Source organism: Cyprinus carpio, chromosome B9, assembly GCF_018340385.1.
Source record: "Cyprinus carpio isolate SPL01 chromosome B9, ASM1834038v1, whole genome shotgun sequence".
Taxonomy (NCBI): Eukaryota; Metazoa; Chordata; class Actinopteri; order Cypriniformes; family Cyprinidae; genus Cyprinus; species Cyprinus carpio.
Genome location: NC_056605.1, coordinates 19,665,019 through 19,680,571, shown reverse-complemented (window position 1 = coordinate 19,680,571; position 15,553 = coordinate 19,665,019). Strand labels below are relative to the sequence as shown.

The 15,553-nt window shown below is 36.4% G+C and overlaps 1 protein-coding gene across 1 annotated transcript in view; it reads right to left on the bottom strand.

Annotated features, from left to right (window-relative positions):
- LOC109065850 (TBC1 domain family member 4-like) overlaps positions 1 to 15,553 on the bottom strand; it is a 31,391-nt gene that overhangs the window by 10,692 nt on the left and 5,146 nt on the right. Inside the window, exons 2-12 of the mRNA XM_042730436.1 lie at positions 11,382 to 12,009; positions 10,632 to 10,666; positions 9,617 to 9,721; positions 9,132 to 9,264; positions 8,953 to 9,044; positions 8,744 to 8,854; positions 7,414 to 7,533; positions 6,803 to 6,853; positions 4,495 to 4,703; positions 3,180 to 3,332; positions 760 to 911 (exon numbers count right to left, since the gene is read on the bottom strand). Coding sequence (XP_042586370.1) covers positions 760 to 911; positions 3,180 to 3,332; positions 4,495 to 4,703; positions 6,803 to 6,853; positions 7,414 to 7,533; positions 8,744 to 8,854; positions 8,953 to 9,044; positions 9,132 to 9,264; positions 9,617 to 9,721; positions 10,632 to 10,666; positions 11,382 to 12,009 — 1,789 coding nt within the window. The remainder of the gene's footprint in view (positions 1 to 759; positions 912 to 3,179; positions 3,333 to 4,494; positions 4,704 to 6,802; positions 6,854 to 7,413; positions 7,534 to 8,743; positions 8,855 to 8,952; positions 9,045 to 9,131; positions 9,265 to 9,616; positions 9,722 to 10,631; positions 10,667 to 11,381; positions 12,010 to 15,553) is intronic.

Below are 15,553 nucleotides of genomic sequence, written 5' to 3'. Positions count from 1 at the left end.
TTGGCAATACCATTGTACTGAGTGTCATAATAAACTACTATTCATATATCATGATACAATATATACAGTACAGAATGAGGTAATTCAATGTTACATACATTTTTAAAATATATATATATATATTTTTATATAATAAGTATTTATTATTGTTGATTATTTTTATAAAATATAATGGAAAATAGAATATGCTGTATATAATATTAAGTAACTATAATAATGGTATAAATTAATATTGTAATTTATACCGTACATATACTATATAATAATATATATATAGTAATAATAAATCATACATAAATATTAATATATATACACGTATGTGTATATATATATATATATATATATATATATATACATATATATATATATATATATATATATATATATATATATATACATACACACATACACACACACATGTAAATATTTCTTAAATATATACATGTATGTGTGTGTGTATTTATATATACATATAAAACAAATATATACATAAAAACATACACAGCACACACACATATACTATGTAAGCACAAACTTTTATTTTGGATGCAATTTATTGCGCTGAATTGATTTGACAGCCCTAATATACCATGTTTACTCTTCTTTTCTTGAATCTCAGTAAAAGGGATAATTATCTTGGAAGTTCTAAAGCTTGCAGAACCACGATTTCTACTGCAACGGTGACTATAAATAGACTGCTAGGAGAACAGGGTGTAATGTTGCACCTGTCTGTGTGTGCACTAAAGCATGTACACCCACCCACGTGTTGCATAGAAGCAGAGGGTTTGTTCATGGGTGACGCCACCCTTAGGAAAATCTTCTGGCGCCAAGAAACTCTGCGTGGAGACACCAAGGTCAAAGAATCGGTGCTACAGCCTGATAGAGACCTCTTCCTGCCCTCTCCATTACCACTGCAGAGAAACAAAACAAGATATGCTCATTCAACTGAGTAGAAAAGCAAAATTTTTAGGCCGTGTACTCTCAAAACAGGTGGTCAAACCAGTTAAAAGCTTATAAACAACACAGATTTGTGTAACATAGAAGCAAAAGCTCATAAGCAATAACAAGTAGTGCATTTAGACAGTCATGAAAGATGTTAATTAGATTCATGCATAAAGTACATAAAACACAGATTACCTGTTTTAAGGAAAGAGACAACTATTAGGAAGTGGGCAGAATGAGGAATTGCTGAAGAATGCACACAGGAACTTTACACAAATCATTCTTTAGATCTTTTCACTACCAATCCATACAAAACATTCAGTCAACTTATGTACAAATAAATAAATAAATACATAAAAATATATGTTTTGCAATGTAACTTATTCCTGTGATGATAAAGCCATCAGCAACCTTTAGTGCAGTTTTGAGTGTCACGTTCCTTCTAAAATTATTCTAATATGCTGATTTGGTGCTCAGGAAACACTTCCTTTTTATTGCCAATGTTAAAAACAGGTGTGCTGTGTAATATTTTTGTGTGTTTAATACATCTGTGTGCATAAAACCTCTTTTCCATTATATAAAACATTTTACAAAGAGTCCAAAAAGATGAAAAATCTATAAGCACAAACTGTGCTTATAGATTTTTAAATCTATTCAAATTGGTTTTATCCTGCTAGTCTCAGCCTATTTTGCCTGTACCTGTTTCTTCACTTAGTTACCACAACAATACACAAGGACACTTCAGATGGAGTTAATGAAAGTGTGAAACGGTTTTGAATGTTATGCATTAAACGCTGGCTAAAGAAATGGACTAACCCAGACCGCCACACCGGCAGGTGTGCTGCACATTCAATTAGAAGAGACAGCTGGTGACATTCAACACACAGAGAGAAAGACCTTTTCTCCAATTTGTAGAAAACAGAGCAGGGCCAAGGATGTGACATTTTAAATGTTATCTCCTCTTTTCAGCGCACTTTTTGGATCATTAGAGCCCACTGTGTCAAACGAATGAATGGCGAATACACATCGAGGAACAACATTTGTCAGTGAGTCCAAGGTGGCTGTTGTTCAGATGAAGGAGCACTTGTAGACCAAGCCACTCGCACAAAAGCCTAGTCAAACAGTATTGTCCTTTAAAGAGACCCTTGGGAGAGAGTCTATGTTCCACACATGGTTTCACTGTATGTTCTCTATCCTAATACACTAGCCCTTGACAACCACTGCTATAAATTCAGTTCACTGGAGGAGCTTTGTTAAGGGTCAGAGAGCGTGCAAATGGATATGTAAAACAAAACCGACGGTTTTAGCACAGAAAATTGGTTAACCCTGAGAAAAAATGTAATGTGTTATATGACCCCATTAACTGGTTTTAGATAACACAAAATATATTTAAAGGGATAGTTCAGCCAACACAAGAACACAAAAGATATTTTCAAAAATGTTGGTAACCAAACAGTTTTCTGACTTCCATTGTATATCTTCTTGCATCTTCCACAGTTGAAAGTAAGTCATACAGGTTTTGGACAACATAAGGGTAAGTAAATGGTTTATCACATGATTTATTAGTTGGGTGAACTAATAACAACATCAAACTGTTGTTGAAATGTACTGTAAATGTGGGTATGTGTTAATGTCAGTTTTTTGATGTCACGTATTCAAAGATTTCTGAACGAGTTGCAGTTTAGTTTAAATTAAAGATCTCTTAAAGCTCAACAATGTTGAAAACTGGTGTTTTAGATGGTTTAGGACATTCTCCAAGCCTGGACAGGCTGGTCTATCTCTACTCAAAACCACTCTAAAACCAGCCTGACATGCAAGTCTATTATTTCAAGCCCGCTTTGCATAAATGAATATTCAAATGCCTCTATTCTGAATGAATTCTGAATATCCAACATAACAGCATAAATTATTCTCAATATGAGTATAGATTAGTAGAAAGTATTGCAGTTTGATGCAATATAGATAAGAAATGCTTTTGTTTATCATTAGTTAGTAAAGACACCAACATGCAAACAATGCATCCCTCGTGTCCGGTGGACAATGACAAAGTCCAACAATTTTGACAGGAATAGAGAGTAAGTTACAGAAGTGTTTTTTCTTGACTGATGACAAAGTGACTGAAGCCTTTGGGTTAAAAAACAGACAGGCGCAGAGAAGGCGGCCGCCATCAGCTCGAACTTCAGGCACCCCCGGGGGAAACGGACACTGAGCGCTCCGTAACCGAAGCCCTCTCTCACCTCTTAAGACTCCCGCTGTCCGACAGGGAGGCCAGTGAGCCGAGGGAGCCCTGGTAAAAGGTTTTCAGGAAAGTGGGGGTGTGGAAGGAGGATGAGAGACTGAAGTAGGACTCGCTCTCAGAGACACTGCGCACTCTCGTGTAACCAACGGTGCTGAGGGAGCCGAAACATAAAAGGCCCACAACAAATACACATTACTTTCCAGAGGTCTAAACACTGCCATGAAACCACAATCTAGAACTCATGAGAGCTTCTGAGCAGATGAAAGACTCCTTCAGTAGCATAGAATTTGCCTTGGAAATAGAGATGTTTTTACTGTTACTTTTTTAAATGCTGGAAAAGTACAAATTCAGGCAAAATATATATCATATATCAGAGATATCAGAACTATACAATATATTAGAGATGCACAATAAATCTGTACAACATTGGTTGTATAATGATTTTTATTTTACATTTTGTAAATATATATTTTTAATATTGGATATATATTGGCTAATATCGGATATTTCATTATGCATGTTCATTTCCACCTATTTTTACATTTGGATTACTTTTGCTACCATATACTGGTGGCTTAAAATCTATAATAAACACTAATTAATTTAATCAATAAATTCAACTATGATATACATTTTAATAAACTACAATCTTTAGCAGAACCTCAAAATTAATATTCAATTTGATTTGATTTTACAATTGTTTTTTTTATTATTATTTTAATTATTTTAGATTTTAATATTTTTTTAAATATCAGCCAAGTATAAGTTATTGGGATTTACATACAAATAATTAACAGATTATCGGTATCAACCAGCATTATGATATATATGCATTTCTAAAATCTGTATTTGAAGAGATTAAAAAAAAAAGAAAAAAAAAGACAAATAGTTTATTTATTACATTTATAGAGTGTACAAAACACAAACTATATGACAAAACAAAAAATTCTTAATAATATATTGATTCTGATTCATTAAAATAACAAATATAGATCACAAAACATTAAACAATAAAACACCATATCCTTCAGTTTTAGTAATTTTCTAAATGATTTGAATTAGTGCTAAGTCCAGCAATACACACAGCATGCCACATGCTCTCTCCATGTAAGCATTCATGCTAAAATCATTAATTTATCAGTATATATGCATTGTATTGAGCCATATTTATGATTTTGCAAATAAAATCAACAAGCTGTTTTCAGCATGCCAGCATATCACTGCAACGTTCTGAATATCATATGACTGCTGAAAAACAGATGGAAAGATATATGACTTTATCACATGAGAGCAAACAGGAAGTGATGCATTACCTGTTCTGCAGCAGCTCAGGGGCCAATGACTGCTGTCGGCGCAGCGGAGCTTTACAGGCCTGGGAGGAAACCTCAGTGAAGGAGATTTTCTTTTTGATGGGCGGGTGGCTGAAGGTGTGTGCCCGGCGACGGAACTGTGGGGCATCTGGGTCCTCCTCAGTGTAACTGGGTGGAGTCCCAGGTGGGGAGTCACCAGGGGAGTCGCTCTGCTGGGTGAACAGAGAATGAATCAGGTCAGTGATGAGATGGACCCAACACTCTGACGTACAATACAGACAAGGTCTCCTCAAACCTTAAAATCCACAAAGTCAGCTTATCCAACAGTCAAATCTCAAATTCCAACCACTCGCCAGACAGAAACAAGCAATCTTCTGAGATACAGTATGCATATACAACCTTCAAGTTTCAGACAAAGCAAAACAAGTGACTTGCTGCCAGCTACATCTAACTACTGATTCTCGACTCACCCAACGCTTTCCCTCTCCCCGTCCAGCCTGAGTCTCAGTTCGCTTCCCCAAGCAGAAGTGGCTGTGTTGGTGGTAGCGTGACTGCTCACACACTTTGTGATCTATTGTATGTTAATAGTCTGTGTCACAGAGCCACATCAGACACACATAAGCCGTTGGAGGTGGACCGCACCACAATGGAGGTTTCTGGCTGCTGTTTACTGTGATGGCTATAGGAAGGGTCTCTCTTCCTCACTCTGTTTCCTGTCCCTGTGCTATTATGGTTCCTGAACACATGCTCTCCTGTGAGTCAGTACACAGCAGGGCCAGGAAACCAGCAACGGCTGCACAACGCTCTCTCCTTCCACTCGCACAAATCACAAACCTGTCCACTTCCTACAGCTGCCTACAGCTAAATTTGGGAAAAACAAATGATCCAAACAGCATAATAGTTCTCTTGGCAGGGTAACACAAAGAGAATGGGAACCTTTATACAGCCTGAGTTTGATAAATTTGGGACCAGTTGGCTAAAAGTAATTGTACAAATGGATAATAAAAGAAAAGTTAGTTCTGATGATAAATAACTAAAAAATTTTTTGATTGATCACAGTTTATGGACACGACTTGGACGGTTTGATATTTTGGGTTACAACTGGAGAATGACCAATGAATTTCCATAATTTTCCCAAGGATTTAAAAAAAAAAAAAATTAAATTAGACATTACTACTGTTTGGGATTAAGTTTTAAGCAATATTTAGGCTATTAAATATTTTAGAGCACAGCATAACTAAATAAATGGATATTCACTACATAAATTTAATGATATTCATATATAAACTTCCCTGGCATTCTAGGTTTTCCATTACCTTATAAAATATATATTTATTCTATTTTTATGGATCTTTTTTATTTTGATTAGTTTCTCCACTCACTTTCATTAGTGTAGGTTTGTATATTATTAATACTGGTAATTTTAGTACATATTTTATTTCATTTTACAAAAATTGTTTTAAGGGACAGTTCACCCAAAAATGAAAACTGTCATCATTTACTCACCTTCATGCCATTCCAAAACTGTATGATTTTTTTTTTCGGTTAAAAACAAAGGAACATATTTTGAAGAATGTTGGTAACCATAACCATTGATATGATAACCATTGTATGTATAAAAAAAAAAAGACATATCCCAAATATCTTTTTTTTTTTTTTTTTTTTTTAGGAGAAAGTAAGTAATTTGGACATTATGGGAGTGACTAAATGATAACAGAATTTTCATTTTTGGGTGGACTATCCCTTTTAAATCAATTATTTTCATCGCTGTTTTAGTTTCACTATATGGTAATAATTCTCAGAACTGATTCACAGTACATACAGAACATGGAAGAGAGCCATGAGCAAGGAGTTGCTGGATTCTATCATGTTATTGAGAGCTGAAGTTTAAGCACAAGAGAAGGTGCTCACATTGGCAGCGCCTCTGAGGCCATGTGAGGACCCAGTGGGAAGGAAGAGCTGACTGATTTGTTTTCCATTGAGACGTGTCTAGCTTACCAACACACACACCTCACATATCACACCCTACCGAGACAGCGAGGTACAGGGTCAAAACAAGCTACCCCCAATAAGCAAGACCTCCTGACCAGGCTGAAAGGTCAGATTCAATCATATTACACAAGTTGATGCAGAAAAACATGTAGTGTATCATAATACAGCATTGGTATTATTTTCAGCATGCGGTGGTAATTTATACCACAGAGACATGCTTGCTGGCAGGGCAGAACCGAGACGTGATTCTTGGCAGGGAGAGACAAAAGCTGGGGTTAAAATGACAGATCCTGGTGTTCACGTGTTGTGTGATACTCACGCGGTCAAAACTTCCCATGCTGCCGAGACGCATTCGCATACGGTTGGCCCCCTAGAGAAGAAATATTTAATAACAATTAAAATATAGAAAGAACAGCAACCTGCTTAAAGTTCAGGATTTACATTTACACACACTTTAAAGCAATACAACAAAAATTCTGTCATCATTTAATCAACATGTCATTCATAATTCAGAAACCTGTATGATTTCTGTCTTTCATGGAACACAGAAGAAGACATTCTGAAAGAAATGAAGGCTGCTCTTTTCCATGTAACAAAATCAAACAGTGACCATGGAAAAAAATATCTGTTTGAGCTCCATTGTAGAAATTCATACAGGTTTGAAACAACATGATTGTGAGCAAAGAATGGCAGAATTTAATTTTTGGATAAACTGTTCCTTTAATGAAACACAAACAAATGTCTAATGTGCAATTCAAGCTTAGGTTTATCCTTAAACATAGATATTGTTTTGTGAGGAAATACAGCAGATGGTTGATTCATTATAATATTGTACACAGACAAAGGTATTATTTAGTACAAGGGTGGGGTAAATGGGTCAATCCCCATTCATACACAACTAAGACATAGACGCACAACACACACACATACCCTTGAGAAGATGTTCTCCAGGGAGCTTGTCAGAGAACTCCGGGCTTTGTTCTTCAACACGTCCAGTTTATTGCGGCCCGCAATGGAGTTATCAGAGGTCACGGTGCTGCCAGAAGCATTCTGCTGTCACACAAAGGTACAAAGAGAGTGAGTAAGTGAGAATGAATGTGCCATACACCTAGAGTTTTCTGAGAAATCCGTGAAAATCGTGTTCTGCAATTGGTGACATTTCACTAAATAGATTTTAAAATGATGGAAGAAAGACAACCAGGCATCAGGACAAATCATTACTCGTCTACAACAACACAACACAACACAAGTGAACTTAAAGCACAGACTGAGTGCATTGGAAGCCTTGCTAATTGTGTCTTTTTGTCCCAGTAAACCATTGTTTCCACTGTAGAATTTAAAGGGTGGACAGATCATAATTTCATTGTTTCCATAGCACCTTATTAAAACTGTCTTTATATAAAGACAATTATGCTTATAACAAATATATATACAAATATTCTTGTATATATTTTTATTATTTTCATACATATATTATTACACTGAAAAACAATTGTAACAAGCAGTAATGCTCTGAATTATTATTTCAATAAAAATAACTGTTTTCTATTTTAATATATAAAAACGTATTCCCGAGATGGCAAAGCATATTTTTTTTTTAATAGTTTTTAGTGTCATATGGTCCTTTAGAAATCATTCTAATATGCTGATTTGGTGCTCAAGAAACATTTTTTTATTAACTATCATTGCTGAAAAGTTTTCTTCAAAGTTTCTTTCAGGATTTCTTGATGAACAGAAAGTTCAAAAGAACAGCATTTATATGAAATAGACTTTTTTTTAAATGATGTCTTTTCTATCACGCTTGATCAATATACACACACATACATACTTTATCACATGAATATATAATATGTATAATTATATATTATTTAATACACATTAACTAACAGCCAAACAGCCAAGCTAAGTGGTATCAACAGAAAAGGAAATTTATAATGTACACTATATAATAATTAATCATTCACAATAAGACCAGGAATATAAAGTAAGAAAGTGAATAGGGTTCATTTCGATTTCATATCAACTTTAAAAGCAGTTAGAAATTTTTCCAGAGGCAAAGTACTTTGAGAACATAACACACCACACACTCAGAAGGGCATCTGCATTCATTCAGGAGCTCTGTTCTAATCTAGCTGTATTCAGATGACACTTTCAATCTGTCTTATCCAATTAGAGAGAGGTCACAGTTTCATGACTCTGCCAGGCAGCGTGGGTGGGCGAAGCAAGTGGTGCATTTATGTTGTTTGTGCAGTTATGCTACCTGTGGGACCTCTCCAATATGAACATGAGACTTCTGCTTGGTCTCGCACAGTTGTCGGAGGTGAAGAATCACAAGCTCGTTTTCTTCATGATCAGATGCTGGCTTCATTTTCTAATGGATGAGAAAATACAAATTAAATATACAATAAAGAATTGAAATTCAAAGATATTTAGTTACTTTGTCTGCAAAATTTCTCCTTGTGTGCCTACCTGCACCCGCTCAAATATATTGACCTGCTCATTGTCGCTCAGTTGGGACAGGTACTTCTGAATGGCTAGTTTCGCCCTGGGAGGATACAAACCTGGGACATTGAGAGAAAAAACACTGGATATTGTGCTAAATGTGGGACAAGGACATTGAGTGAGTTGATGGAAGCTGGTGGCTGTACCTTCTATTCTCTCACAGAGCTTGTGCAAGTCATGCATTGGACAAGCTTCGCACAGTTTGATTTGGTTCTTGGAGCTCTGCAGAGCTGCTGCTGTGGTAAAAGCTTGTTTCATTGTGAGCATTACTTCATCCACCTGTGAAAAGCATTTGCAGGATAAAAAAAGTGGTCAAATATACAAAACAAGTGAAAAACGTATACGGTAATAGACTTGCACTTAAAATTATTATTTAATAATAAAACATTTCATTTGTGAAGTCATTTGTGAAGTCTCAATTAAAATGGGACAATCTTTCTGTACATTGTGTGCAAAAACATAGGTCTGATTCTATTTATCCTCTGGGTGGCATTCAGCTGGCAGAGAAAACAGCATACTGAAGGCAATATCCACAAAACAGGCAAGGGAGAGTCATTGTTTCCATTGTAGCTTAGGATAAATAATTGATCAGTGTGAGGACAACAGGTGCTGCAAGCAGGTCAGGACTCACCAGAGACTCACTAGCGCACTGGAACACATAACACACGTACTGGGCTGGGCCAGACTCCACCACATCCCGACAAATAAAGCCAAAGTGATCTGTCTGTTTAACACCCTGCAGGCACAAAAAACAGCATCCGTAAAAGACAAATAACTATATGGAGCTGCAAGTCACAATGCAACACAACATAGAGCAGCTCAAAATTATTCACTTCATAAAACAAATTATTCTGCCTCTGAAATCTGATTAGATGAAAACATGTTTGAAACTGTGACTGTGCATCGGTGGAATTTTATAGTATTGCAACAAGTTGCAGCTTAGAGTTGTTGAATGTGATTATTATTAATGGTAATGCACAGAATTTTTATTTACTCAGCATTGGTGTTATACAACAATGGTCCCAATAAGCATTTAAAGATGTGTTTTACAGTGATTTTAGCAAGTAAAAATGCCTACAAACTAGGGTTGGGTGAATTGACCTAAAATCAAAACCTTGATTAATTGAACACTTTACCTCATTTGCAATTATTTAACAATTATATTTTTTTATTTAGGTTTTTTTGGGGGGGTTGCCCTCATATTTTTGCCCTCCATTAAAGGGTTGTAGTGTAAAAATACTCCACTATTAAATGTGGGATTTTTTTTTTTTTTTTTAATGAAAGAGTGCACTTCTTATCTTTGTGATTTTAAAATAATTGAAGGAAACACACTATTTATGGTTATTTGTTGAATATTTCGAACAACTGAATTCAAAGCTTGAAATGAAGACGTCTTACATGCATTTTTTTTTACATAAGACAGAAAACAGTAACAATTGTTTTCAGTGTTTGATATTTTTATGAGAATTTCAAAATCAGGGCAAATATTCTAAAGTAAAATCTTCTACAAAGCCTCATGTCAGTAGCTTGGTACTTGTTTTGAATAGCACTGTGTGCTAACATATGGTGACATTAAATATGAGAGGGAGAAAGAGATTATCTCTAAAACCAAACAATATTCTAAAGTAAAACACACACACAGAGCCCTGTGAACAGGACGAGATGTCCTTAAAATTGAGAGCTCAAACATTAAAAACAATTCTACTTATTATCAAGGTCGCAGAGGCTGCAACTGATTTCTTAAGCAAATGACCGTTAAAAAAAATGTAAAAGGTTTATGTGTTTGCATGTCTGTGATGAGTAATTTTTATGAGGTTTTGGGGTTTTGCCTCTCAAAGAGAAGACATTTGCATGCGTAGGCCTGTTTTGAAGGTTAAAGGGATAGTTTTGTTCTGGATTGTGTAATAAATATATTTTTATTTTTTTGGCTCTTCCCATGCCCTGAAATGAGATTACGCATTCTTTCCTGTCAAACACTAAGACAGAGTATTCTAGAACCTGTGTATGCAACCTGAAGCAGGACACAACATGCAGTAAAAACATAAACTTTTCTTAGCCTACTGGTGAGTGAAATAGCCAATGGCTAAAGACAGACATTATTCAGTAGCCTAGCAAGAAATTTAGAAAGGTGCATTTGTGTGCACCTTTGGTTGACATTTTAACACCACGCCACCTTCATTGACTATTTTCATGGCAGAGATACTATAAAAATACTATAAAAGAGCCATTTAAAAACCCATCTAACTTTTTTGAAATTTGCTTTGGATAAAAACTCTAAAATGAATTGACTTTTTTCGAAAGTGAAAAACTGTTGAAAGACTTAATATCTTTTGTGTTCCGACATGAGTAAACATTTTAAAGTCACCTGTCAAGGTTTATGAAATCACAGGCTTAAAGTAAGCGTGTTTCTGCATGTAGTACCTGGAATAGCATTGTGCGATTCTTGTCAGCATCAGACGGCTGCACGTTATTGGGCGCACTAGCGTGTCTCCTACGTGTAGACCCCTTGCCAACCTCTCTGGGCCTTTTCTGTAGGCCGCCCGCCAGGCTATTACAGCGTGTACGAATCTCCTGCTGCTCCCCAAAACCTGAGTCCTCCAAGATACATTCAAAGGACCCCAGTAGGCTGCCCGTACTGGATGAGCTAGTCATGTCCAGATTCCCATTGCCCACCTTAGACAGTTCTTCCTCATTTAGGTTGGGCTCAGGTTCATCGACTTCACAAAGGGAGGAGCTTAGAGGGTTGTCACCCACAATGAACTCCACAGGGGCCTCGGTGGAGCTGCGCTGGCCATTGAGGAGCCGCAGACGCTTACGTTCAATCTCATGTTGGCGGAATTTGTCAATGCAGTCGTCAATCAGAGTGGAAGGGGCTTTCTTGTGGTTGACTGTCACTTTTCCGCAGTAAAGCACTTCGAATTTCTGGGAGTTGTAGAAAGACTCGTCACTCTCTTGCTTGGGCTTGCTTTCCTCCTTTAGAGCAGCCTTGGACACCTGTCTAATGCTGCTAATAACCTCAGGCACCTGGAGAACAGTTTAAGACATTAGATCAACAATAAAAATACTAAATCAACACACTGAAAGGCAAACAAGGACAAAACGTCCATAAAAAGGCTAAGTTGTTATGTTAAACTTTTGCAGGGAGACATGCAGGTTGCATAACTAACTAGGTTCAGCCCCTGAGGAACAATTTAGGAGTTAGTAATACAAAGGCCAAGGCAGACTGGCAATATCAGAAAAGAAAAAAAACAGCTGAAGAACCTGAGCGTGCATTAAAGAAGCCAAATGGAAATAAATCAATCAGACGGAACTCCTGGTTTACTACTGTCGATCAGTTAGAATGAAACCTGAAGCTAAGAAAAACAGATCTCAGATGTTTTTGTATGGCTGAACATCAGTAGGAAACTTTTGAAACTAGGTGCAAGGGCATAGGTTTGATTTAAACAGTGGGTGAGACTTTTTCAAATCAGTATCACCATACACACAAAATAATCAGAAATCCTATGTAATGTATATTCATGTTTTTCTTTCCAGGATCTTAAACGCATGTTTCAACAGCTGAGAAACTCAAAAAAAAAAAAAAAATTCACAAAGATTTTATTAAGACTTTTTACAGGACAAATTGTAAGATCTCTATAAGTTCTTAAGACATTATCAAATATTTTAAGTTCATCTTATTTTTTCTAAAATTCAAGATTTAAGACTCTGGACACTGTCGTTACTTTAAGAGGATATTAACACTTTTTTGCAGAAAATTATCTTCTGGAATTCAAATTAATTCAAATAATTTTTTGTCTTCAAAATAATATTGAGAAAATAGATACAAACATTCTTAAGAACTTTTTGGATTTTCAAACATTTTGGGTAATATGAGTTAAGAAGAACTTCATTTTTAAAGGGGTCATATGATGCAATTTAAATTTTTTCTTTCTCTTTGGAGGGTTACGAGCTCTTGGTGCATAAACAAGATCTGTAAAGTTGCAAAGACTAAAGTCTCAAATCCAAAGAGATATTCCTTATAAAAGTTAAGGGTCAACCACACCCCCCTAAAATGGCTTGTTCTACCACGCCCCCACATGTCTATGTCACTTTGTGGGAAGATTTCCATAACGCCGCCCAAATGTTCACGCAAAGAAAGAAGGTATACCTTTTATTCTCTCTGTTGCCATAGCTGCCATGTTGTGGAGTTGCTGTGTGTTTCGTTGAAGTGAAACTTTGTTTGGCCTTCCAAAAGAGGACATGACTAGAAATCAGTGGTTAAGTTGTGTTTCAACATTGTTCCAGAACAGTCCAACCCAAATATTCAGATGTGTGCTTTTTATGGAGGATGAGGACTGTTTCCTGAACCAGTAGCCTGCAATGCGTCTGGATCGCGAACGAATCTTTCTATTTAACCGGATCTTGGTCGAACCAGTTCACCAAATCAAACTGAATCGTTTGAAACAGTTTGCGTCCCCAGTACGCACTAATCCACAAATAACTTATTTTGTTCATAAACGTGCCTTACACTCCCTCTGATGCTAAATAAACCAATATCCCGAGTTATTCAGTTACTCCTAACAGTACATTGAATGAACTGCTAAAAGAGAACCCATGATGGGATGTGCACGAGCAGAAACTGCTGGACTGAGTCTCATGCTGCTGGCCTGGGAAAAATGTGTTTTTAGAACCTTAAACCGCATAAACACATTGCATAACACCAAATACACAAAATAATGTTCTTTTTATCAGCATCATATGACCCCTTTAAGAATAGTTCGTCAATCCAAACCATAAATTTTGCTGATGCACCATTTTTGGAAAACTAGAGATTCTAATTAGCTTTTTTGATGTGGCTCCTCAATGAAACACACAGGACAATAAAGAAATTGTTATTTACAGCACTTGGGGTTTAAAACTGAAGCAGCATTTAGATAATTCCCATAAAACAACCCGTGCACAGTAACGAGCTAGCCAGAGTCCTTTGAAACACTTCAGTGAACTTTTTACAGCAAATAAAATAATTAATTTTACAAATTAAAACATGACATGAATTACATTCAGTAGCTTTATTAAATTAAGGTGAATGTAATAAATTTCCTTTAAAGTAAGACACACCAAGCTCTGAGACACATTAGCATGTTGCAAAGTCCACATAGAGCGCAAAGCAGTAGTGTGAATAAGAATCCAGTCGATACAAACAAATCTTCCAAGAACTAAAGCCTCGTAATGGCCACAGAGTGCTTGCTGCATAAAAAAAGGCGCCATACCAAGGTCACATGGATTACTTGTTCAAGGCAATAATAGAGAGTAAGCCAAACATAACTACACACTGTGCAAACTGGTCTGTCTTTACAAAGATAAAGACAGGTATGTTTGTCAAATGTGCTGAAACCCATGAAAACTTTCACATTAGAGCCAAACATCTGCAAAGGACATTTGACACATTGCTTTCCCAAATAACTGACATGGAACTACACGTATAATATAAATAATCTTTTTTATGGGTTCTCAGGCACAATAAAAACCTAACCCATTTCAGCACATAACTTGATATTTAAGATGTGGGTTATTGAGAAGAAGTGTGCTTTTATTTTTCAAAGTAATCAGACTTATAATTTTCACCTAGCTGACAAAAAAAGTGTGTGCAGAAGCATAGGAGGGACCTGAATTATAAATAGAAGCAGAGACTTGAGGACGGGAAAGTCACCATCCAGAAAACCCTATAAACCACATTATACAGTAGTCCACTCAGAATGCCTTAGCAACGGTACAGCAACAACCACTCAGAACAGGCCAGCATTGTAGCAGCAAGTTCTGCATCGGCAGGGAACACTTTTCTTTACTTTGCAATTGGTTTTATGCACTTATTGCAAGACAACTAAGAACTTTGTGGTCTACTGCATGGCTCTCGGTAAATATGGCTCGGTTTAATGCAAACATTTAATTAAAACCCCAAGGCTAACTTGTGGAAAATCACAGTGCAGCTGGGAGAAAAGGCTCCTTGAGATCAGGAGGAAAAGCAAACAATCATTCAAGCAATCATCTCCTGCAATGGGCTGCCTGTGTAAGCAGCACAGAGGGTGTGGCTGCTTGTTTTCAACTGACAAATGGCTTATTTCCCAGGAACACTCAGAGATTTCCAAAAAGTCTCTAACTACCTAGTTTAACCAGCTTGAATAATCTGCCAAAAGCAGATATTTTTATCTGATAGTGGAAAGGCAATACATTCTGCTGTTTTTAGGACACAAGCCCAGTGTGCAAGAAAAAAAAGAGAGAAACCATTGGTCACGTTTGCAAGAAACTTCAGTGACCTCACCAAATCAACAACAGTGTTTTATAAACCCCTAAATGGTCTGAATTATTTAATTGCAATATGATGCTAGAACCGCATTTAGTCTAATTAATTATTTGCACTGAACCAAACGTGCAAGGATGAAAGTAATAGTGTGAATAACAAAAAGTGTAAAAACAAACATGGTTTATTACACGTTTCATTAGCGTTTCCCTCCCGTTCTCTCATTTGTGAATTTCCTGCATCCAATCCTTGTCACTGCATTTGAAGAGAGAATATCAGACTTAAGACACA